The sequence below is a fragment of the Nasonia vitripennis genome, chromosome 2 (genome assembly GCF_009193385.2).
Source record: "Nasonia vitripennis strain AsymCx chromosome 2, Nvit_psr_1.1, whole genome shotgun sequence".
NCBI classification, from domain to species: domain Eukaryota; kingdom Metazoa; phylum Arthropoda; class Insecta; order Hymenoptera; family Pteromalidae; genus Nasonia; species Nasonia vitripennis.
Window position 1 is genome coordinate 379,862 of NC_045758.1, and position 25,433 is coordinate 405,294.

A 25,433-nucleotide genomic window follows, 5' to 3' on the forward strand; every position below is an offset into this window, starting at 1 on the left:
GAATCGATTGTTTTATCGATGGGTGTTATAAGGTGTTGAGGAATCATCCGATCTGTCGAGAGATATGTACGAGGCATCAATGCTATTCCATTACCTCACGACTAGGAAAAATGAGCTATCGGATTACCCGCGAAAGGTCAGGTTCAGCCGCTCGCTGCGCCTGCGTCGATTTTTCCACACACCCAATCAGCACCCACCTGTCAATAGCCTGCAAAGCGAATGCTCTCAAACCTATTACTATATCTGCGTGCATAACAGGCGACACACGCGCAATGACGCAAGCGGCATTATCTGTAATATCGCGCGGCACACAATAATCCAGCTCTCGCGCAATCTTTTTCAATCGGCCGAGAAACCCCACGTCTGCGTCGAAGGATCTCGGCTTTCCGCAGCGCTGCAATCGATACCGCCGCCGTCTCCGTCGTCGCCGCGCGTAATGCTCGAGCGGTTTCGCGTTTGCGCGAGCGATCGATCACTTTTGTACGCGCTCTGCGCGTGTGCGTGCGTGCATGAGCGCGGATGACGGCCCCACAGATGCAATTACACACGATTATTAACTGAAAAGCGCAAGAGGGGATCGGCTTACCTGTGACACGGCCGTCGCGGGAAAAATGTTTATGGTCGCGAGAGACGATGCGAGAGAGGGCGCTGGCGGTGAAAAACAAATTAAAGTAAACGCAGGCTAAAGCGTCTTGAGGTTTCAATTATCATAATCAAGACGGCTTCTCTGACGTGCAAAACGGCGTTTCGCGCCAAAAATTTTGCACGAGCATCGAGAAACGAAAACAAATCGACGCCGAATTGGCCATCTGTCAACATGTGCGCTCGCGTGTTCACGCCTCGGCCGAAGCGAGCATTTCGCTCTGCGTATAGGCCTCTGGCTGGTCCGACAAAAAATGCGCGCACAGCAACTGAAATTCTCGAAAGGCACCGCATCCGCGGCTATAAAACGGTACGCGGCGCGGCAAAGCCGTTCGGTAATTCGTTTATCGCGGCGTTTTTCGAGGAGCGAAGATCGACGCAGCCGCCAAATCGTTTGATTGCGTTGCCGGTGGCAGTGCGGAAACGGTTTACGGCGGCTCGCGCCTACCATTTTACACCTCAGACGCGCGCTGCCAGCCCTCGGGTGCCGCTCGGTTTTGACTTTCAATGTTTTTCGGAACGGCCGTTTTCGCGGGAACAAAGTAACCAACAAACCATCGGTCATCACGGCAGTATATTCATAATAACACGTGGAGAGAGAAAAAAGGAAGCGTCAGTCACCGTCGTTCACTTTCACGCGCCGTCCTGCGAGCGAGAGCCGGGCGCAATAATTTTCCCGAGCCGCGAAAAAGAGTGTATCATCAGCTTCCACGGCGAGGCGCTTAAAAGAGCAGTTCAAAGGTGGCTTCGTCGGGACAAATTACCGAGAAGTTTACCTATTCCCCTCTACGCGCTGGCTTTTTTATGTTATAATTATTATCATCGCTCTCGCAGACGGTAATCCCGAAAGGGGATTTTTAAATTGGCTCCTTTGACGCGAGCGCGACTCTCTAGTTGGGATGAGTTTTATCATCATATCGGAATAACTTACGCGCCGTCGCCTCGCTCTCGCTCAGAGACGCTCATCTCCACAGGCGTCGAAGCGCCGATTCGACTGGGATATCCGCTAAACGGGGAATTTTCTGTAGTATCCTCATGCGTTGATGAAACGGCGATAATGGATTAGCGAACATCAGTTACAGTAGCGCGCGGAGACTTGTCACACAAGCAGACGGACGAATAAATCTCCTCTAAAAAGGCAGCTCTCTCTCTCTCTCTCTCTCTCTCTCTCTCTCTCTCTAACGAGCGGCAACCGCGGTAGTCATCTTAACGACAAACATCGTCTCCTTTGACGAAGACTCGCAGACGCATAAACGCGCACAAAAGCTCCCTCTCCGCGAAACGTGATTTGTCATCCCCCGACTGGTAATTACTCGCATCAAACGGCGCGCGTACTTCAGTAGCTCCTCGGACGAGCACTGTCGGTCAATTAAGCTGCTCGTCCTCGCGGCCAAAGGCAGGTGCAGGAGCTGCGAGAGTCGGAAACGGGCGTGAAAAACGCGACAATTACCGTTCTCCGCGCGGAGAGGCTTCGAGAGATTAAAGTGCTCAATCGCTCCGCGCTCTTTTTTCGAGGCGGCAAGATTGAGGGGCTGTGAAAATTGTGCCGGGCTCTCTAAGTGGCTCGCATTATCCCGAGTAGTTTTCTCGCTCTTTTGATTCTCTCGACAGCAGATGCAGGCAGCCTCGCAAGAGCGCGCGACGATTCAATCAGCACTTGTTTCTCGCTTTCGACTCGGGGAATAACGAGACACATGCTAACAAGCGAATCAGACGAGGTGAAAGTGCGAGACGTACGCATCGCGTTCGAATCAGCGAATGAAATTACAATCGCAGCATTTTCACGGAAGTTCCTTGCATCACCAGCCGCTCGCTCGTAACGTCGAACCTCGAGAAAAACAATCAACTCGCTTATACGGCGGGCCGCATGAGCAATACTCGCGGAAGCCTCCCGCGCGCGTCATATTGTGCCAATAACGCTGCATGCATGTTTTTGCGCGCCTAATACGCACACGCATACACTGCAGTTACACGCACTCACACACAGAGAGAAAGCGGATTTCTCAAAACAAAACGCGAGATCGGTGGCCGATAGCCACGCGGAGTCATCTCCTCGGCTTATTATGAATTGCGCGCGCGAGAAGCGAGGAAATGAAATCCGCCCGGGCTTTGAGAACCGGGAAAAGACGCTCGCGGGTAAAATAAAGTAATTGTTGCCATTACGGCGCGTGTAAAGCTCGCGAGGCTGGTGTGTGAGAACCCGCTCAATTATGGCTCGGCGGCTCTATTCAGATCTCCGCGGCCTCGCGTGTATGGGCGAATTAATTTAGATGTCTTAATTGCATCGGTTAATTGTTCTGGAAGGCGAGTGCCTGATTCGCGGCTGCGCGAGTATTGTGCATATTGCCAGGCCATGGCATCTCTAAAAGGAGATATTATATTGCTTTCACCGGGGCAGACTTGCGCTCTCCGATGTACGCTAATGGCGAAAATGACGTTTGGCTTCCGAGTCGTCCCTTTTTCCGAATCACTTCGCCGTTTTCAACGCAACTGCGAATTACGCTCCCGCGCCGCCGCGGCGTAATGATATTCAGCGCTAGTAAGGACGTGTTTGTACGAGCCAAGCCATCCGTGAAATAATGCTCAAACTGCGAGATTGAAGCCTTTGAATTTATGCGTACTATATCCGTCGGCTAATTGCATTAATCATTCGCAAAAATTATATAATCTTGGAAGAATCCTCCTGAATCCTCTTTCTCTTCCCCCGCGATGCGCAATTATTTTGCGTAACCAGCATAATTGAATGAAAGTACCTGCATGAATAAGTCCGTTATGTACGTTTAACACGAAGCTCCTTCACGCTCACACGGGCACACACGTACGCGATTAATAAGCGTTAAAGCGCATAAAGCGCAAACTCCCGATTGCAAAACAGCTTCGCGCCGGCGCGGCTCCGAATTACATCGCGCGGCCGTATAAGATGCACAGTAAAAAAGCGAAAGCCGTTCCGGGTCGGGCGCAGCGCGCATCCCATTGTTAAAAATTCAAATACGATCGAGCCGCGTGTAGCTGTCCGGAAATTATAAGGCGAGCGGCCGATTATACAAATGCGCGCGATCTACTCTCACTTTCCTCTAGCCTACGGCCGCAGCTGGGAAAGTTGGCGCTAATTATAATGGACGTTAAGTAACCGCGCGCCGCAAGCCGAGAGTGCGTGCGTGCAGTGTTTAGATGCGCACTGTATATGAGAGAATTTTTTGCGCAGCTAACGATCGCGACGGTTAATTAACTTCGAGGCGATATCGAACGGAAGCGGCTGCAGTGGGAGCCGCGTCGTCGGAACACTTTTCGCGAATATGGATAACGCTGCGTTATGGGCATTCCGGCCGTATGTAAAAGCAGCGGAACAATGCGTGGAAACCTCGCGGGCTTTTTTTGCGGCTTTACCGCGCGTAATTGCGTCAAATGTTTTCATAAACTACTGTTAAGCGGCCTAAAAGGGGCAAGGAACGCCGCCGCTCATTTGTTGCGACATAATTAAAAGACTCCGTTTACGCGAGAGGTCGCGTCATTAGATATAACATCGCTGCTTTTTCGACGCGGCGGAACTGCCGCAATCCTCGCGTCTGAAGCCGTGCGAGTAGCTCGGGCTCTCTCCGATGCATTTTCATGATGCACGGACGGCGTCTCAGAAGAGCGTGCGCGCCTGCGGATCAATATCGCTGGATTAACACGTCTCGCGCGCTAAGTAGCGTATACGTCCTCCCGAGTCCCGGCCCCGCGCGATAAGTAAAACGAAGCAGAGCAGCGACGTAGCGGAGAAAGCGAGCAGTTTAGTTTAGGCGCGAAGTGCCGCTGCAGGCGCATCGTGCATGCGGGAGAAACAACGAGCGACGCTGCGCCGCCGGTGCACAGCTCTTTCCCCCGTATATGGCTTCTTCGCACGACAGGCCAATAAAACGCCTCCGCGCGCGAGGCTGCCGCCGCAGCTACGCCTGTAAAATGCTAATTCGAGAGCGGGCGGCTTGCCGAACGAAGGGATTTCGCCGCGGCGGAAACGTTTCCGGCTCTCTCCCGCGATTATCTCGCGCGGCCGAGAAGTCCAATGCTATCGGCTACTGCGATGGACTTCCGGAGAAAATTCTCGCGCCGCGAGAAGAGTCATTTAAATCGGCGTCGATGCATCAGCGTTCGACAGCCACTGTCGCGCCGGCAATTAAACGCGCCGTGCGCACGGGCCGGCTCGATCCTCGGCCGACAAAAGTCCGGGCACTCGAGGAATAAAGAAGATTGATCGATCGAGCATCACAAAGTAGCTCCGCGCCGCGCTCAATAAATCCTGGCCCCGCGTGCGCGGCGAGTGAGCGCAGCTTAATAAAGTAATTACCGGCTGCGTCCGCGTCCGCGTCGCACAATGAGTGTACCGGAATTCGAGCTAAAGGAATTCCTCCGTAGCAGAGAGCAGCTACCACGCACACAAAAGAGTCGGCCGGTAATGATAATAACGATAATCGCCGGGCAGTGCTCTCTGATGGTCATTACGCGCGCGTGTGTATCGCGTCCCGCGTATTATGTATGTGCGAGCTGAGCGCGCACGCCGCTCCGACTGGACTCTCGAGGGCCGAGATCGATGCCGAGATTTCGCGGGGATTTCGCTCGCCGAGATTGAAAAAGTCCTTGGGTGCGCAAGCGCGGGAATCGGTAATCGTCCGGGGATAATCGAGTCCCCTTACGTTTTTATTGTGTCGCGGCATATAATGCTGCAGAGACAGCTCACTTTTCCTAATGATTGCGCGTCTCGTTTGTCGCTTTGATGTTCTCCACTTGGATCGGAGTCCTTTATTTTTCGCGCCGAGTCGTGCAGATGATTGACACGCGACGTAATCGACGGAAATTTTTTGGCTCTCTTCGTTTCCGTTTCTTTTTTTCCTCGTGCCGAGCGCTTGAGAAACGCAATTACGCTAAATTCGTATCCCGCTGCTTTTAATTTTCGGGGTCCTTTCAATTTGAATTTGGCGTAACGATCTTTTTTCGAGTCTTTTAAGAGCGCTTTTTGAGTTGATCGCGATCGCGTGAGAGCCTTGCGTTATTACGTAGTGTGTAAATTCGACTAAATTTTTGTATAAGCACGGTCGTTAACGTTAAATTTTAACGCAAAATCAAACTACGCATTGCCACCGCTTGAGCGAAGCCTCAAAGAGAGCGCACGCTTAATCGAAAAGCTCAACGGCGAAGTTCTTTCGCTCCGTACAGGGCGATTTCTCACCTCGGCGACCTGCGGCTCCGCAGGCAGTCGCGTGCAGAGCGTTTTATCATTCCGCGCTTTGTGTCCTCGCGCGCGTCTTACTCTGATGTGGTTCGCGCGGACGCTTCAAAAGTCATCACTCGCCCCAACAGTCTCATCCATCTCTTGCCCCGGTTCTGGTAGCGTGGAAAGAAGGCCTAATTAAATTAGATTAGGCGGCTCTCGGTGCTGGCAATCGTCCTCGAGGGCTACATGCAAACGCTGATGGATTATAGGAAACACTAAAATCGAAGGTCCTAGCCTTCAATCGGATGAAAATCTAATCATCGACTTGGCTAGCATCAATTTTTCGTTGTCACAATCAAAAAGTTAATCCCGCATGCTCTCACCCATCAGACCCAGAAAGGCAGCAAACTCCCGGCTTTATATTTGCAAGCAATTTGCGTTCGCTCTCGCTCTTGGGCGCAAAAAGTCACGAAGCGCAGGGCGTACACATACACAAGCTCCAGCTCGTCGGTCGGCCGATATCAATCATCCACCTCGCACATACACGTATATATTGTATACGTACGAACTGCATTTTATTGCACGACCAATCGCGAGAAAGAGCCATTCGCCTTTTCCGTTGCGGCAGCAGCAGCAGCCGCCGCCGCCGCCGCCGCATTAAGCGGGCAAATATATGCAAGTGCGAGCGCGCGGATGGACGCGTAATTACCATTGTATAAGGCTGCTGCCGCCGCGAAATTGGATCTTGCCACGTACGAGTGGTAGGTATATAAGGTAGGTAGTAGCTACGGAGGTGGTATGCAGAGGAGGAGTTGTCGGGGCTTTGTTCGAGAGAGCCGCGCTGGCAATTGCTGCTAGCTGTGATTTGTCATACGGGAGCTGACGGCTTCTTTTTTCAGGCTCTTCTAAGATTGACTTAGATGTTGAGTCAAATTGATTTATTATATCTTGATGAAACCACTTCTCTCTCTCTCAGAGGGGGTAAAAGCGATAAGCGAACGTAGGAAGCACGGCTAGTAGAGTGCGATAGTCTTGTTGATTCGCTTTGATATTTACACTAGTTTATTTGTAACAAGATCGTGTAGGTTCTGTATGTACAAAATTCTATATACAGGTGTCATAAGCTCCATATTTTCCTCTTTCACTCCAGCAGAAGCAGATGCGTCTACTTTGGCCTTATCAGTACTGTCACTGTCGATAAAAATAATGTGAATGACATGTTGTGAACGATGAAAAAATTTCAAGCCAATTTCGTACCATAAAGAAGCTCTAAGATCTGGGAAATCGTGTAAAAAATATATAACCTACCGAATATAAAATACATAAAATAAATATAATTAATGATCTATACAAGAGTTGAGCGTTCGAGTGCAGGGCCGGGTGATTCTCACGACTTCTTGGGCTTCTTGATGGGTTCGAGGCCACTGTCGTACTCGGAGGTGTTGAGCATCCTGACGTTCTTCAGCATACCGGTCCTGCGATCCTGCTGTCGCTGGGACGCGCCGCCTGCTCCTGCCTGGCCGGCTCGCCTCTTGTTGTTCCCGGCGGGCACCCCGTCGTTCCTGAAAAAGGCCACAAAAAAGGCGCGTGAGTTCCAGCCGCTCTAACTGTGTCGCATTAGCCCCTAATTTCGCGGACGACATGTGGGCTCGATGGAAAATCGACAAAAAGTGTCTACAAGAAGGCGCGCGTTTTATTCGAGGCCCGATCACGCGACGCGCAACTGGCGTGTCGAATCCCTCCGCGCCTCTCCTTCTTTCTTTTGCTCCGTCCTCTCCCCGCGCTCTCGAGAGAGGAGCTTCTATACGCCTTTGAGCGGCTGCTCCTGCGCTTTTTATTATTCTCTGCCGATTCGGAGGGCTCCAACCGATGATTACGTTATGTACGCGCGGTGTCGATGGGCAGGCGATTGTGATTCCGAGAAAGGAGTTTCTGCGTGTGTGCGTGATGCGAGTTTCTTGCATTGAGCGGCAGATGATATCGCGCGGGCGCTCGCGAGCGATCGGGCGGATAAGCCAGGCAACGAGGAAAACTGTAATTCGAGGCAGCGACGCCCCGAGAGAGTTTCGTTTGTGTTTTTAATTGCTCGCGCTGTGTTTCGGAATTATTTTTCCGTTGGCTCGAGGAAATTTTTATAAACATAACGAGTAGGTGTTTTTTTTTTTGCAATTCAATCAAGTCGCAGATTTCCTTCGCGGCCTATCAGCTTAACAGCTTTGTTTGGACGTCTCGTCGTTTCGGGAATCGCGCATTCAAATTGACTCAGCTGCGGATAGATAAGATAATTAACGCCAGCCGTCAAGCACGCGGAAAGATGCGACTACATGCGCGGCGTACATCTCTGCATTAAATTAAATGCGTGATCGACTGAGTAATCTGAAGAGGAGAACCCCGAGCCCCGCGCACCTTTATATACGCATACGCTCCTTTCATCGCGCTTCCACATGCCGTGTCCGATAAGGCATCGCTCGGCCGCCTCTCCTCTATAACAAACGAGCTCTCGGCTAAAATTACTCTCCGACGTCGCGACATTACATTAACGTGTGTATATACATTATAATACCGCTTCGAGAGCGCGCTCGTGTCGGCTACGCACCTGCCGCTACATAGCTGCTTCTCGGCGCTTCTTCGCCACCTGCCGAGAACTGCAAGCGCGGGGAAAAAGGTGCAGTGCGGACTTTTTTCTTTTCGGGGAACGCGTACGCCTCGGACTCGCTGAAATTATTGTTAATCTTGCACCATTGCCGGGTTACCGATAAATCGACTTCGTTTCTGCCCGCTCGTTTGGTGTAAGAGAAGAGCTCGTTGTCTCAGTACTAACGAACAGACTAAGCTGTCAAAACAGAGACTCGCTGCACAAACAGAAAGGAATAACAGAAATTCTCGAGCGATGACACGAGCAATCGCGCAAAATATTGTCGCTCTCGATGATACGCACATACTGGAAAAATCGAGCCCCACTACGCCGGAGTGACTAGCCCGCGCGCAAACAGCTCGTTACGTAAAGCGCGTTTATTAATTCTCACGCAGACGGACGCGCGAGGCCAGCAGAGTAACCAGCTCGCACAAGTGCAGAATCGCGGGAAGAGAGAGGGGGCCCGGGAGAAGGCAATCGCGGCGCGGCTCATTGGACCGTCACCAGCCCGCCTTTCACCCATTAAAAGTCAGTACCTCCCGCTTCCTCCTCTCCCGCACGCCCACGCGCGCCACCAGCGTTTCCCCCCGCGAGCTGCGCCGGAAAGTCAGTCGGTGCCCTCAGCTGTCGATTTATCCGCGCACAGCTTGTTTAAACACTCGCGGGAATGATGTCAGCGCTATTTACGGAATGTTTGTCGCGCTTTGATTATGGGACTCGAGACTCGAGCGCCGGAGGGGGTTGCTTCGATGTTTGCTCCGCTCGAGGACTACACCGACGAGAGCGTTGACATTTTTAGGAAAAACATCGATCAGCCGAGTGTACATCCGGTGTTCCGAACAGAGCCCGCGTATTACGATCGTTTTCGAAAGAATTTCTCCCAGCAGTCGCGCCAGCCGAGCTATCAAAGCAATAGTCTAAAAATCCATCCGGCAAAAAACTCGTTAAACTCGGCAATCAAGGGCGATTTTTTCCCATCAACTCTCGCATCCGTTCTGCGTACGCGCAACATCCGAATGACCATTGCGAGATACAGGGATAGATAGAGAGAGAGAGAGAGAGAGAGAGAGAGAGAGAGAGAGAGAGAGAGAGAGAGAGAGAGAGAGAGAGAGAGAAAAGGCAAAAGCGGCGCGACATAAAAGCAGAGAGCGGGTTCATCGATACGGAAAAATTCAAATTAAGCCCGGCCCCCGGAGCCCCCGAAGCGGCGGCAATAAAAAATTCGGGGGAGAGAAAGACGAAATCAGAGTGGCTGTGCTGCGCGCACGAGGGCGCAGGTGTCCTGCCCAGCGTACGAACCCATATCGCCGTCGCAGGCGTCGACCGCAGAGACTGGACTCATAGACTGCTGGCCGCAGGTATTATAGGGCCAAAGGCGAGTCATGCCCTCGCTCGCTCGCGCATATATCCCAACGAATGACGCGACTGGCGGAAGCGGCGGTCGCATCAGTCTGTTTAATAGCCGTATTGTATAATTATGAACAATGGAGGCGAAGGTGTGCATGAGTGCTGCTGGCCACGTGAAATGTACACCGGGGCAGAGTAAGAGGAGCCAGCAGCGAGCGATGGATCCTCTGCGTGACGCGACGCGTCCGCGATATGACGGATGGACGCGCGGCGCACATCGGCCAGGACAGTTTTGACGGGGACGCCTGTGCGCGAACTGGATAGCCCGCGCTGAGCAGCGGGTGTGGAAGTCACGACGGATGACTACTGTTACGCCTTTGAGCTCCGGCCGGCTCTCTCGCCCGTATATTCGAATTTCGGCTCGCTGCAGTGATATTGCGATAATCTCCGCGTCGAGAGCCGCGCGCGATTTACAGCAGGCATTTCGCAACCGTTATAGCGCCGGACTATAAACGCGCGGGACAGCGGCAAGAAGCGGCTCAACAAATCGCGCCACGCAGCGCCATTACCTTTTTCAGACTTGCGTAAAAGAACCCCTTCGGCTGCGGCCGGCGGTGAACTACTAGTAGTCCCGAGTGGACGCGGCCGCGACTGCACGTGAAGCCACGCGTGAATCCGTCATTAATGAGCGTCGGCGAGCGGTCTATGGCTGATGAATAAACGCGCGCGGCAGCGGCGCGCTCTTTTTTGCCGCCGCTACCCATTGTTGCGATTCGTGGTTTTCCGTTTCGTAATGCCAAGCGCGAGTCATCGTGCGTGACAATGGGCGGTTTCGACCGCTAATTGACGGAGTTATTTGCGAACGAGTTTACGTAAACATACTTAGCGCTAATTCAGTACGTGTTTTTTTTTTGCCTCTTGCTTTTTGCCCGGGTTTCGGTAAATAATCGTCGATTGTTTTCGGAGCCGGAAAATCCTTTGGAGCTTATTTTTCCAATTGTTTTCTGGGATCGAGGAGTTTCTTTTTTAAATGACATTTTTTTTTCGTAATCACGCGCGCTTATTCGCGGTTGCGGCGGGGTTTTGCCTTGTGTTGGTGCGCTGTAAAACGAGCGCGTGTATTAAGTGAAATTAAAGTAAATTATGCTGGAAATGAGCTTCGGGCGGGTAATGAGGCATTTTGAGCTGAAAACGAAAACGCGATTTACCGCAATTACTCGCCGTTGGAAATATTGTTAACGAAGCTGGTTTCTTTGTTTACCGCGGCTGAATTGTACAATGGCGCGAATTGATTGCCTCGGCGGTGTATCGCTTTCGAGAATGTGAGTTGGCTGCGTCACCGCAGCTACAAGCCGTACGCAGTTTGAAAAAATGTTCAATCACGCGGAAACTAACGCGCATTCAGTCGAGAGCGAGACTCATTATCTTCGTAAACACGAGCCAATCATCTCTGCCCAAACACTTGATCGGTACGACTCGTCGAAAAAAAGTCCCGCAGTCGCACGGTAGCTATAGACTACCGTTTTCTGCGCGGCGTGAACGACCTTCGACTTATCGCATCTACCTCGCGCGTAATTAGTTTTTCACAGCCGGTAGGGAGAGCGATTTATGAAGTATATGGAGAGCATCTCACCGTTGATTGGAGAGCCTGTTCTGGTGCTTCGGTTTGGCTAGCTGGGACTGCTCCCGCTCGCGGATCGACTTGCCGGCAGCTCCGATTTTTTGCGGCGGTTCTCGCAGAGCGAAACTCTTGGCGTAGTGGCCCAGATGCAGGTCCTTGCGGTTGAAGACTTCGCGCATCTCGCGCGGGTAGCTCGAGTAGAAGCGCACCCAAGACGTGTAGGCTGTCAGACAAAAATAGGAAATAAGAAACATGGAGTGATTAATTTTTCATTCGAACATTAGGGCTCGTAAAAAGCGTGCAGGTCATTTGTTAACGTTTCAATTAAAATTTTTAATTGGATGAGGGATTAGGATCGGCAGGATGATTTTCGAGGTGCTATATGGCGATTTAATGTCGAATTTAAAATCTCATGACCACCCATCATATCCGTGCCCTTGAGGAGCCCTCCTATTTTCGACGTACGAGTGTTTTCTTTTGTGGCTTGCATCACATCCTTTGACTAGAGTGGAAAACGTCGCCATTGAGCTCGTGCGCATGTTTAGCACAGTTTTCTGGTTCTAACTGGCCATTAAAAAGGAATAAAGCAAATGACAGTTTTTACAGGCCACAACGGCGCATCAGAAGTTTTAAGTTCACTTCCTGAATGAAGCGCATTGTGTGTAGGAAAGACTCCAGTATGCATTAAGCAGCCTACTGTATTTCATATATACTATATATGCGTAAGCCAGCTCGTTAGGATGAAATTATCAATAATTACGTTGTGTACACGGGCTATGCGTAAAATCAAAAACAACTATGTTGCTCCAGGTTATAACTGCTGAGTAGAGGTAAATTGAGTGTTGTGCCTGGAACGTACAACGTGGAAAGTTATACGATGCCCCGCCGACGACGTCCCTAGATATGCATTAATTCGAAGAAACACAACTTTGCACGCTCGAGAGACTCGATATTTCTTTCATCGACTCATAATCGCACCCAGCCGATTAATCTTCGCATTACTCGCGTTGGAAGTGTAGTCACGTGTCCTCTCGCTCTCAGCGCACAAACCGCACTCGACGTGTCCCATCATCTCACGATACACACGCCCCGCGCAACAGAAATATCGCCCTCGCATTAATCGCGCCACTTCCATTAACTTCCTGACGCGATGTGAGTGTATACCTACATAGAGCGTCAAGTGCCGGCGCGGTGGCCTGAGAAACTTCGGCGAAAGCAGCGCGGGGGGAGAATATCCTGGGAGTCGACGGCGACATGTGCTGCTACTGCTGCTGCTGCTGCTGCTGCTGCTGCTGCTGCACATCCGTTTTCTCAATACGCGTGCTCGAGTTTTCAACGTGCGAAAGTTGCCGGCGTGAATCAAGTGTTTACAGAGGGTGTAAGCGGAGGCTCTGCCGGCTTTTTCGGCCGTGGGGTGAGCGATGTGTCGCCGAGTCATGCTCTCTATTGATGGGGAATTTCGTATGGGCGCGTATTGTTTGTTTTTTTACGTGTGAAAAAATGTGGGCCGCTCGGGACACTTTTATCGGTCATTAACTTTCCATTTGGTGTTCACACGCGTCCTCACACGCGCGACTGACAACGAGCGATCTCTTCGCGAAAAGCGAACTCCGAGAAAAATCCATCGACTGCGCGAAGGAAAGCTCGGAAACTACATCCCAGCCCAGACACTTTCCTCCGCGTAATGCTTCTCGAGAGCTAATGCCCGCCGGCAGCGCAGCGCATAAAAGCGGGAGAGAAATGTTTTTCTCCATTTAACACATAAATCTGTACGCGAGAGGCGGCTTTCTCCGCGCGCATTGTTCCTAAGTGATGTAACTGCGTCTTATTGTATTTGTATCCTGTATCGCATTGTTAAGAGTCTCCTCGGCACAAAGCGTAAGTGGTTTTAGCGGAAGCCACATTCAGCGCTCGGATTGTACGTCGACGACGCCGCTGCCGCTGTATAGTGGAGTCGTTGGCGGCGACGTTACGGCCGACGCCTCCTCTCTCGCCCGTGCGCGGCGTATATCGCCCACCATCAGCGCCACTCGTTACCCGGAGACTGGCAAAGACGTGAGCAGCAGCGTCGATGCGACGCGCGGCTGATCCTTGCCCGCGCGACGACTCACCGGATCTTGCTTTGTACGAGCATTGTTATTTTGTAGACCTTCTGTCGTCGGAGCGGAGGAAAACGTCAGTGGAAATCACGCGTCCTAAAACACTAGCCCACCCAGGCCCGGCCGAATGAATTGACGAATCATCGACGCGTTTTAATCATTCAGTTCATCGATTCGAAGCTCCGTGTACGTATATGCGCCACCGCATCGACAAATTCATGGGCGAGAATTAGCTCTACCCCCGAGCGAAGAGGGTATTAAAGTCGGCGAAGCACGACAGGCTCGACGACAGGGGCACATACACGCGCAGACCGCTGCTCACATGCACACTCGTCGAATCGAGTGCGGATGAATCTCTCTCCCCCTCCCGCTTGTTCGCCCGTTCTATAGAGGAATAGAGGGGGAGAGCGAGAGAGCAGCCGAGGGTCGCTCTGCGGAACGAGCTATTCGCGGCGGCGGCGGCGGCTGGCTCTCGCTCTCCGCGTTATATTATGTATACGTGCAGCGCGCGGAGCTGTTCGGCTCTATTGGGGTGATAATGTTACGAATTAGCGAGATTTCCACTTCCTCGCGCGCGTCTGCATTGTGCGCGACTGGCTCTTCGCGGGAATTAGATAAATTTCAAGGCTCCGGGCGCGCCGTATACGCACCTACGCGAGAAGAGAGCCAGCCCCGCCGTGGGTGGATAATCGCTTCACGGGTATCGAGAGAGGAGAGCTACGAGCGCGAGCGGAACCGAATGGGATTATTGTCTGCGCACACGGCCGCGCGCGCGCGCAGGAAATGAAAGTGCGAAAAAGTGCTGGATTGATGCGCGAGAGCGAGAGAGCTAATGCGCTACGAAAATTTCGACGTGAACACCTGCTGCTCGCGATTAAGCAAGGAAATGCTCGATTCTTCCGCTACGTAAAATCACTCGGAAAGGAGTCGAGCGATCCCTGACAAATTAATCGCGCCGATTTTTCACGGGCGCCGAGAAAATCCTGGCCTCGCAGCTACCCTCTTTCTCTCCTGTGGCACAATTATTCCATCAATCACGAGTGGCCAGGCCACCGAGCGGTCAAGTGGTTAGCTGTGTAGCGTCAGTCAAATTCGCCGATCGAAAGCGCGCTAAGCGTCGAGCAGCGATTCCGCCCGCAAAACCTTTTAGGAAGATTTATGGCTCGCCTAGAGCTCGCCCCTTTTCTCCCCGTGTATGCGGTTCCGAGGTAAATGTGCTTTGGGAGTCGGTCGCGATTTAAATGATGCACTCGAATTGATTCCGATTCGACGCGGCACAACAGTGGCCTTGATCTATTATTTCGCGGCGGTTTCACTCCACCGAGGGTTTAGTTTGGCATTGTGTGAAATTTTTCAACGGCTTACCAGAACTTGGAAACGTAAAATGTGTATTCGTGAAGAGTTCGTTGAATTATTCATGAATCGGCCGAGTAGCGCAATTTCGAAAAAGAAAAAAAGAGATTATTAACTTCACGCAATTCGACGGAATGAAGCCTGCGGTTAAGAAGCGTTACCATCGCGCTCTCTGAACGATCGTTTTAGCACGCAAATTCAGTTGCCCCCGGTCTGTAATCATAATCCGCGGAACATTGTAATATTTCGAGTCATTACTTTAATTATTTCCTGGAGTAAAGTGCGGCAAACACATTTTTTTTTCATTCGATTATACTCGGCCTAATTAACTAAAATAATGCTACTGTGTTTATACTCGGAGAGGGCGAGAAGCTTGCATATTCAAATTGTTTCATCGCGCGTTCCATAAAAAAATAATTTGCGACCGACGCGGAGAAATGATAATCGAAGAGGAAGTCCTGAGCCGAAGAAATGTAAGCTTAACTCGATTCAAGCATCAGAGAAGATTGATCGACACTTGTCCACCCTCCTTATTCACGCTTCCAAATTTATTCAAAATCTGAATTCTAATTCTCCACACATCGCGCATAATCCGACCGAAAAGGAAAAAGAAAAATTTGAATAGCAGAGAATCCGCATATTCTTCTCGCACGAAGAAGACAAGAAAATAAAGTGTGCCCGTACCCGGCGACTCCTTTCATGTGTACATATATGCATACATCCCTCGAGTGTAGGGCGGCACTCCCCCTGTGATACACACATAAAAGCCAAGTGGAGACGAGGCGCATCGTAATGGATTTATTATTGCGCAAAATAAATTCTTCCCCGTAATAAGCCTAATAGAGTAACCATAGGCATGGCAAACAAGATCATCCCTCCTTGCGCCCATGGACTATGTAAATATGCGCAAGGGCGAGAGAGAACAAGGGAGAGCCGTCGAACGTATCCTATAATTTCGAGTGTACCCGGGGTGTTGCGCAGTGCGCAGTGTCGATGCTTACAGAGGGGCGGACACTTGGATTGGCTTAATCATTACGGATTTGCCGACTTGGGCGCAAGGAGAAGAGCGCGCGTTTGAGCTTCGTTGGGCGTAAGCGAGTTACGCGTTTGATTGTTTCTAATTCGTTGTAAATTGAAGAGAGCTATAATCGCTTTTCGTTACTCTTCGTTACTACTGCCTTATGCTCGAATGGAAGTTTGCAGGAATGCTTATACGGCATGCATTTAATGTCTGGCTTACTCCTCAACACCTACCTTTGCAAGCCGCGGTGTAGAGCTTCTTGTTCTCCAGCACCAGGTTCTCGAAGTCGTTCTGCAGAGCAATGGCGGCCGCGTGAACCGAATTGTGAGGCGACAGCGGCCCCAGAAGTTTGGCCAGGACGTCGTCCATGTCCTCCTGCTTGATTCGAATGCGGCGCTTTTCGAGCATTCGCGCGAACTCGACTTCGGGCGGCGTGAGGAAGATCGTCGAAACACCCGAGGTGCCGGCCCTCGCGGTCCTGCCGATTCTGTGCACGTAGTCCCGGGTCGAGGTGGGGCCGGTGTACTGGACCACTGTGTCGACTTTTGGAAGGTCTAGACCACGCGCGGCGACATCCTGAAATCACAAGTGCACAACATTATAGGGATTGAAAATGGCAAACAAATCCGTTTGGAAAAGGTTATTCAGGACCGCATGAGATATACGCCCTCGCGAAAGTTCGATATCACTTACGAGCGTTCTACAGCGGCAGCGGGAGCCGCCGACCATCGGACTTTACAAATGTCTTACAAAAGGCGCTGCACGACTCGCCCCCGCGCCACTTTGTATTCCCGCATACGTGTACGGCACACTCGCGACTTGTCGCCCGCTGCGAACCCCAACGGCGAACGTTTGGCCGCAGGACTCTCTATGTTTGGCTAGTCCATGCGATGATGATTTAGTGCAGTCGCGCTCGAGAGAGGGGAGGGAGGAAAAAAGAGAAAAAGGGATCGAGATACGGCTCTGCGTGCAGAGCTCCCCGATGGGGGGCGATCCGCGAATTCCTTCACGAAAGCGTCTGCGTGCGCGGCTTTTTGCCTTCGCGGATGTCCCTGCATCGAGTTTTTAGAAAGATCTTGAAAATTTTCCCCATAAATCCGCTCGACGGCGCGAGACGAGATGGATGCTACCGCGCGCCTGATTAATAACCCGACAAAACGAAACGGTTCGGTTGAGCGGGAAGCCGGTTCGAGCAACAACGCTCCTGCCTCTGCGCGCCCGATGCTCGTATATAGGATAAAAATTGGTCCGATCGTGCGCCGATTAAAGGCCGCAAACGGCCGTTTAAGCTCCCCGGATCGAAAACGAATAGCCCCTCAGAACATCTCACTCGGGCCATAGATCACGCCACAGCCGTCCGATTCTCTGGCGCAACAGAGGCTTTCGCCGCCGGTATTAATAATCGCTCGCCGCTGCGCGCGGGGAATCGAGGATGGGCTATGCACGGCTTTTATACTCCTGGCGCCGCGATAACGTGGGCGGCTGCGCCGACTTCGCTCTCTCCGCGCAGTCCACGCCGACTGCTCTTTATCATTCGTCGCGGGGGTAGCGGCAGGACGATTAGTTTTTTGAGCTTGATCGAGAGCCACTTTTTTCTCCGTGCGTTTGCACGGAATTCTTTTTATGAATGTTTCCGAGTTGATTTTGGATTTATCATCGTATTCGCATGAGATCGAGACGACGTGGAAGATGAAAAAAGAAAATCAAACATCGCCAGCTCATTTTGTTTGAGTAACCTCATTTTCTCCATCTCGATCCCACGCAATGGAGCCGCAATTACGCTCTGAATCGCAGCGACGATTTTGTCCGTATGGAGAATCGCGGCGGCTGTGGGACACCCGCACAAAAAATTGAAACGAGAGAAACCGCTTGATGGCTCCGGAGTTAATAGTCGGCTGCCGATCGAGACTCGCTGCGTGTGTGCGTCGGGGACCCGGTTATAAAAAGGCCCATCGATGTTTCGACTAATCGCATTTTTAACGGATGGCAGATGTATACGACGAGCGTTATTTTTCATTTTTTCATTTTGCAGCCATAATTTTTTTCCCTAATGGAAGATGCCGATGCGCCGTTAATAAATTTAATAATAAAGCGATCGCGTTGTCGAGTTAAAAAGTCAGTCAAGAGAGACGTAAAAACGTTAAGCGGCCGAGTTGGACACGAATTACAGTCAAAGGGGAAATTAGACTCCCATTGTGAAAGATCTATCGATATAGTCCAACGAATCAAAGAATCTATCGCTGATGTCATACGCAACGACGAATGTCGAAATCCTCGCCACAGCCCGTACGCGGCACCTTTCGTAAGTTCGGCGTAGCATACATAACGATCGCATTTTGCGTCGCGCTCGCAGGTACGGCTTCTAATGGAAGCTTGGGAACCGATTTCTAAATAAGCCGTTTTTTTTCTTGTTTTCTTGTACTTTATCGGAACAAATAATGTCATTATTGTCGATGACAGATCCTGCGATCATTAGGTGGAATGATGAACAAGAAACTGTTTAAAGAGCTATGGGTAATTGCGCTCGTCGAGAGGAGTTTCTAAATTACAAAGCGATTGTGTTAGAGGGCCGATTTTTTCTCCGTATCAATTAACGAGAGAGAGAGAGAGAGAGGTAATTCGTCGGGACTCGAGACTCGAATTAATCGAGGCGGTTTCCCACAATTTGTCGAGCGGCATAAAAAAGACGCGCGATCGAGGATTCGTCGCTGTCATAATTGTTTCATTTAATTTTTAATTTATTATCGAGTCGAAGGTGCGCGCGAGGCGTCATTAATCAATGAAGCGTGTTCGGGGCTTCTATTTACAAAGAGGCTATTTTAATTGTGATAAAAACGCGCTTTAATGGGGCTCTAATGAAGATAAAATGGCTTTGACGAGGCGTACACTGAAGGACGCACGAAAAACAAGAATTCGGCCAAATCAAGCGGAATTCCGAAAATAAACTCTGCATAAATTAGACGAATCCGGTATTCGAGTGAATCAACAAAGCCGCGCGTCAAAACTGTCATCTGACCCACTTGTTTTATCTGCCCGGGTAAACACAGCCGCATCATCCGACAATGAGAATTATCCGTACCTCGCGCGTACCTTCCCGCAGGCAGCGGTCGCCGCGTAAAAATCGAAAGCGTGTTTGCAAACCGCGCGTATTTTCCCCGGCTAGCTTATACTCGCGCTGTCAAATACACAACCAGCAAACGAATGCTCGTGCGAACTCTTTAGTAATATCGCGGCTCGACTCATCCGCCGACGGCTTAGATAATTACGCTCGTTACGACGCCGGCGCATGTACAATAATTTCTCTGTACCCAGCGCTCGTCTACCTTTTTATTCCTTTCTCCCCCCCCCCCCCATCCACCCTCCTCCATCCTCGTCGTCGTCCGCGTTAACCTCCAGCCGCGGCACAGCGTGGGTCCCCGGGTGGATATTTAATTTCGTCCTGAAAGAATAAGCCGCGGCGCGCGGGCTAATTTACAGCTCCGGTTGCGCTGCCGACGTCCTGCGCGCGCGCGCTTACATCGCTTTTCATTCGCCTCTTTGTCTTCTTTGCCCGCCTGCCTGGCTGGCTGCTCTTTCTCTGCGCTGTCGCTTTGCTCTGCCACTCAGAGTTAATATTTTTTTTACTCTGCAGAGCAGGGCATTTTTTCGTACGGAGGATATTTTTGTTTGGGAAATGAATTGTGCTGGTGAATATAATTGTGATGAAATTTGGGTTTGAGAATGCAGAGATAAAAAATATTTACTCACCGTGCAAAGAAGAACGCCGCTCTTTGCTGCCCTGAACGTTTTGAAAATGTCGGTTCTTTCTTTCTGAGTCATGCTTCCGTGTAGTTTGAAAAATTCGACGTCGACCAAGGGCTCTGAATCCTCGTCTTCTTCGTCTACGGGTTTATTCAAGACAGTAGACAGAACCTCTGCGTGATAGTCTATCATATCTTGGGTAGCCATGAACACCAAGATTTTATGGCTTCCCTGAGCCTGATAATTTGAAAATAAAAAAAAATACTTATAGTAAATACATCAAAACAATTTCGAAATTCTAAAAATTGATAACTACCTGACATCTTCCAGCAATGTAGGCGCTCAAGGTAACCATCCTAAGCTTGGGTGGGGTTACAATGTAGCTCTGTGAAACGCTCTCTGGCACCACCAAATCATCATTTATTTCACTTAGATTTCCACCAACAGCTTCTACGTTTTCTTTGGCTGCATCAACGAACGCCGGATTATGCATAGTCAAACCAGCAAGTTTCTCCACTGCTTGAGTTAAGGTAGCTGACAAAAGAATAGTCTGCCTCTTATGCGGCCTGTCGTCATTTTCTTCTATATTCGATGATGCTGGCTCAGATTTCTTTAAATCTGCTTCATCGTCAGGTTCTTCTTCACTGTCAGAATTGTACTGTTGCTTTGTTATTATCTTTCTCTCTTCGTCAGAATTATCTTCCTCGTTGCTCTCTATTCTTTTGCCCTCTTTTTCCTCACTTTTATTTTGATCAGCAGCTTCTGGGTTAACACGCTGCCGAAGCATTTGCATCGGATCGTATCCTGAATTGTCAGATGCTGGCAAATTATTTTCAAGAGCAGCAACAATTCTGTGACAAGATAAATTGCAATTTAATTAATTATAGCAAGTAGATTAATGAAACAAAAGCTGTTTTAAAAATTTACATACCCTGAAATATCTTTCTCATATCCCATGTCCAGCATCCTGTCAGCCTCGTCCAATACAAAACAATTGATAAGATCAAGTCTCAAAGCTTGTGTGTGTTTAATGTGATCTAACAATCGCCCAGGTGTTGCGACTAAAACTGTACATCCTTTTCTCAATCTAGCTTTTTCTGCTTTTCTTTTCTCTCCGCCTACTAAATAACCAGGTACAATCCATGTAAAGGGCTAAAAAAAAATAATTGAGTCAAATATTCAATAAAGTTGGTTGAGAATTTTTCAGTGCTGAATGAAACTCACTTTAACTAATTTTAAAAAACACTCATATGTTTGAAGAGCCAGCTCTCTTGTGGGCACAACCACAAGTGCCTTTATGCCACTATCTCTCGCTAATTTAGGTCTCACGCGTTGCAAGGTTTCAATTATTGGCAATGCATAAGCAAGAGTTTTTCCTGATCCAGTCTGCGATCTCACCAAAACATCTTTGCCGGATAATATCACAGGTATTGCTTTCTTCTGAACTGTAGTCATGGTTGTAATTTTCATATTCTGTTCTAAATTTTGCACTGCGTATGCATGTATTCCTAAATCACCAAACTTTTCTGCTGAAAATACTTTCTCGTTCACTGGCTTGACAAATCTTTGCCCAATGTTTGGAATCGTAGGGTTGTGTCCAAAAAGTGAAGATATCTTTCCACTGCCTTGCTGAGGACGAGGACGTTCGTTCATTTCTTTCTTCTCGCCATTGTTTTTATTAAATTTGTCCACTTTGTCTCTTGATTTCTTGAATTTTTTGATAGGATTACTTTCACTGTTAAAAGATACCGTATCACTGTGAGTTGGTCCTGCCTTCTGCTTGTCATTGGTGAATTTAGTGTCTGACTTTTCCTTGGCTACGTTATTACTATTCTTGAGCAGATTTGAGTCCGTAGAGCTAGATGTTTTAAAAATACTGGACAGAGACTTTTTGGGCTCCCCAGTATCACTCTTTCTCTTCTTAGCCAAAATAGTCTTGAGAGCATTCTCCTTTGTGGGTTTTGTAAATTGCACCAAAGTTTCTCCAGATGCATCCTCTTTATTCTGTGAGAAACTGACTCTCTTCTCCTTTTCTGATTTTGTCTCTTTTGCCACTGCACTCGACGCTGAGGTTTTCTTATTTCCGGACACTAGCTTCTTTAAGATGGACGTTTTTGGAGGCTCTGCAGGCTGACTGACCTTCTTCAAGTTATTCGCTGCAATGTTGGCCAGCGACTTTTGTTTTATTCGCTTTTTAGCCCCAACCAACAGACTTTTGGAGGACTCGGTTGACTGAAACTTCTGAAAAGGCTTCCTCGTACCATCGACCGGATTGGTACTCAGTCTCTTGATACGCACGTCACTAGTAATTTTAGGCGACTACCGAAAAACATACAGAGACAATAAATAAAGGCTCAAGCTGTGTAAACAGGCACACTGCTTCCTCATAACCTCACACTTACCTGCTTCTGCTTCTTAGCACTCCCGATCCCCGTGACGATGTTCAAGCAGATGTCGTTGTCCTCCTTGACCGCCATCTCGCACAAATGACAAAATCACTCGACGATTGAAAGGGGAAACAAAAAGAAACTCGCCCTGATGATCGTAATCGCAAAGGTATATAACCTCAAAGATCACGTGCGCTCGTGGAGCACGTAGGTATATAAAAACACGCGCAGCTGGCTCGCGCGAGAGCTAGATAACAAACACGCTGTTCTGCTATGCGGAGCCGTTCGGCGCATGCGCCGCGGAAAGTCGGAGCGCGCGGTTCCGCGAAATCGGAATCGTTTAAAATTCATTAGCCAGCGACGGCGGCGGCGGCGACGGCTCTCTCATTATAAATTCGTGCCTTGATCGGCCGAGCGTTTAGAACGAAAGTTGCGTTCGACGAGAAAACTCGAGTAGCAAGTGCGCGCGAGATCTTACACTGCGACGCGTATAGTCGCAGTGTAAGCAGCAGTTTAGCAGTCTCAGTCGGTCCCGATGTCGAGAACACCGCGTAACATGTTTTTCCCGATGTTCGCGCTGAGCGGCAATAACACTGTGATCGTCGGCACGACCGATTTTATGGATTGTAATTGTGAGTTTGTGGTTATTTAGCTCCGAGAATCCGCGAGCAGTGCCACCTCTGTTTTCACCCGCTTGTCGTACGATATGTGTGTTGAATTTTCGCGAGGCTATAAGTCGGAAAAGTGACGATTTGCGCAGCGAGTCGCTCGGAGAGTAAACAGCGCAGAGTAGCTAGCGACGTAAATATTTACGTTTTTTCCGCTGTCCTGCACCACCGTCCGCGCTCCAGTTCATCGCGTCGCGGTTTCGCCCATCGGCACCAACAGTCCAGGAGCGGCCACGGAGACGTTCGGAGCGCCCGAATATTCGCCGAACATCGAACGATTCAAGATCGACGATTCAACAATCAAGATGACGAAAGTGTGTTGCGTAAGCCTGACTTTGGCGGCCAAACTCATCGGGACTTTCGGATTGGTGAGTATGAAAACGTCCGTAGATGCACCGACAGCGAGGCGAGATAAACAGGCGCGAAAAAAGCCGAGACGATCTCTCACGTAAACACGATAATTTTCCATTGCAGTCCCTGTCGATCCTGATGATCAACATGCTGGTGAGCAACTTCTTCTCGACGCAGGAGGAGGAGGAATTCGTGATAGCCCTGGAGTCGTGGATGCTCTTCGGCCTGAACTGGACTTATGTCATGAAGAGCCTCAAAGTTGTCGAGACGGGTAAGAGACCGAAAGAGCGCGAATCTCTCATTCTCTCTTTCTCTCTTTGTGAATAATAGCCGTGTTTGCATTTGCGAGCGTGTGTGTAATTTGAAGTAATGAAAATACCTTTACAGCTCGCACACTGTTGACTTGCGTTCTTATCTACTCGGCGCTCTCTCTCGTCGCTAATGCTCTCTTGGCCTTGGGCTCTCTTTTGGTGAGTATGTGTTGCGTCGATGTGCGCGTGGAAGATACGAAAATTCCATTTCATTAACAAGCAGCGAAATTTCCATTCACCGCGCTCTCTTTCTCTCTCTCTATACCTCAGCGGAGGAAATTGAACGAATTTTAATAACTTTTGCGTCGAAGCACGAGTCGTTTATCTCACTAGCGTCTTTGTGAATCTATTAAAAATTAATTAATGGTCGCCGAGTTTTTGTCGTCACGACAGAATCGCTGCTCTAACGAGATTTGTTTTTGTCGACAGAAAAAACCGACTTACGTTCTACCGTGGATGTATATGCAGATGGTTAGCATAATTGACCAGACGATCGCTTTGACTATGCAATTAACGCAAGAAGAGAAGGATGATCCGCAGGACGCCAAGTCGGTTTGGTACGTTCCCGCGTGCAGTATTTACTTGTGTGAGTATAAGAGTCGCAATAACGCAGCGCAATCATACGATGGCCGAAAATAAATAAATAATCTCTCGCGTTCGCAGTGGTGAGCTCGTACTTCTGGATGGTGGTGTCGTCGGCGCGGCGCGAGTGGATCCTCAACGGCGACGACGAATACGACGAGTTCACGACGGCGCGCTCGGCTCCGGTGCAGGTCTCCAACGACGCCAACATGCCAAAGACGCCGTCGTTCCTCTCGAGGAACGTCGCCCTGGTCTGCGACTACCCGAGCCCACTCCCGCCGCCCAAGTACGACATCGTCTGATCCGAACATGAAGTCTCCGACTATACGGATTTAGCGACAGCAGCGGCTCTGGTCAGCCGCTCGCGAGTATCATCTAGGTGTACATAAAATGTTAATCATCAGGCGGGGGAATTCGGTACTGACTCATCCGCACTCAAGCGAGACTTCCCTCGCTCAGCCATACCTATCATTCTTCGTTATATATTGCAGTACCTATACAATATGCATAGGGATCGGCGATAATACCGGTTTTCGCTGACGATTGCGCGCGCATCTAGTATAGTATTTATTTATTTTTATACGTATGAATTGAACGATGCGATTATACATTTGTTATTGCGATGCACCTGTGATTTGACTGCGCATGAATAAAGACGAATGAATTTGCATGTACTTTTGCTGATGGTATTTATGATAAGAGTCGCATTGAAATTCTCTTTAGTAAATATTTGAGCCGAAGTGCGCGCGCGCACACGCTCATCGAATATTCACTAAAAGATCATTTTACGACCATCTGCGAGCCGACCGAAAGATCGAACCGTCCGACGGCGAATCAATCATTGATAAATCGTGCAGCGATTCTCTGAAAATTTAGAATCCCATTACGGCCGGGCGATGTAAGCCGGTCCAGCTCCGTCCCAAAAGCGCAGGACCGCAGCGGCGCATTCATTATTCAGCGAGCAAGCTCTCTGCGCGCACACGCTCGTGGAAAGTCGCGCGTGACGCTCGGCATTTTTCATCGCGAAACGCCCCAAAAAGCCATAGGTGGCTGCTACGCGAAAACGACACAAGACACATCAATCGAGGGCGATCCTTTTTCCTTCTCGAGCTCCCCCGCCCGTAGAGATATGAATCAGGAGGCGCCGCCGTAATAGCCTGTATCTAACGCTTGCGTGTACGCAGCGAAATACACTTTTAAACTTTACTCGGGGTTTCAATCGGTCGAGTTGCTCTCTCGCGGGGGGAGGAGAAGCTGGAATATTACGACGGCGAGTCGATAATGGAAAGCCTATGTGGATGGTCTGCGTTAGCGCGAACGAGTGCCAAACGCTACGACAGTATAGTGGATCGACTCTCGTTCGGCGGCGGCGAAAAGATGAAAAAAACAGCCGAGCCAAGTCAAAGCCGGGAAGAAAATTCCCTCGTCTCGCGGGAATGAGATTTAGAGCAACGGGAGTAGGTTCGCCGCCGCGTCTTTACGGG

The 25,433-nt window shown here is 49.9% G+C and overlaps 2 protein-coding genes across 4 annotated transcripts; one reads left to right on the forward strand and one right to left on the reverse strand.

The window, feature by feature from the left end:
* Positions 1-6,872: 6,872 nt before the first annotated feature.
* On the reverse strand, positions 6,873-22,386 carry LOC100117244 (probable ATP-dependent RNA helicase DDX31). 2 transcript variants are annotated; one of them, XM_008209157.4, is made up of 9 exons: positions 22,053-22,386; positions 20,875-21,969; positions 20,582-20,802; positions 19,967-20,501; positions 19,657-19,887; positions 16,143-16,485; positions 11,449-11,659; positions 7,185-7,395; positions 6,881-7,109 (listed from the first exon to the last, which is right to left on the reverse strand). In XM_008209157.4, the coding sequence occupies exons 1-8, from the start codon at positions 22,125-22,127 to the stop codon at positions 7,221-7,223; spliced, it is 2,886 nt and encodes a 961-aa protein (XP_008207379.1). In that variant the 5' UTR covers positions 22,128-22,386; the 3' UTR covers positions 6,881-7,109; positions 7,185-7,220. The 2 variants fall into 2 exon arrangements, with proteins under 2 accessions (XP_001601543.2, XP_008207379.1); XM_001601493.6 differs by having other exon boundaries at positions 6,873-7,395.
* LOC100679768 lies at positions 22,380-24,623 on the forward strand. Of its 2 annotated transcripts, none has more exons than XM_016982856.3 (5): positions 22,380-23,073; positions 23,180-23,327; positions 23,444-23,526; positions 23,797-23,953; positions 24,031-24,623. In XM_016982856.3, the coding sequence occupies exons 1-5, from the start codon at positions 23,011-23,013 to the stop codon at positions 24,249-24,251; spliced, it is 672 nt and encodes a 223-aa protein (XP_016838345.1). In that variant the 5' UTR covers positions 22,380-23,010; the 3' UTR covers positions 24,252-24,623. The 2 variants fall into 2 exon arrangements, with proteins under 2 accessions (XP_016838345.1, XP_016838346.1); XM_016982857.3 differs by having other exon boundaries at positions 22,454-23,073; positions 23,797-23,924.
* The last annotated feature ends 810 nt before the right edge of the window (positions 24,624-25,433 follow it).

Coding starts and splice junctions, on each gene's coding strand:
- LOC100679768 (XM_016982856.3), top strand. CDS start 23,011: ATGACGAAAGTGTGTTGCGTAAGCCTGACTTTGGCGGCCAAACTCATC. Junction 23,527..23,796: donor TGGCCTTGGGCTCTCTTTTG/GTGAGTATGTGT, acceptor TTTTGTCGACAG/AAAAAACCGACTTACGTTCT. Junction 23,954..24,030: donor CGCGTGCAGTATTTACTTGT/GTGAGTATAAGA, acceptor TCGCGTTCGCAG/TGGTGAGCTCGTACTTCTGG.
- LOC100117244 (XM_001601493.6), bottom strand. CDS start 22,127: ATGGCGGTCAAGGAGGACAACGACATCTGCTTGAACATCGTCACGGGG. Junction 16,486..19,656: donor GCGGCGTTCTTCTTTGCACG/GTGAGTAAATAT, acceptor TTGTGATTTCAG/GATGTCGCCGCGCGTGGTCT. Junction 11,660..16,142: donor CTACACCGCGGCTTGCAAAG/GTAGGTGTTGAG, acceptor TTTGTCTGACAG/CCTACACGTCTTGGGTGCGC.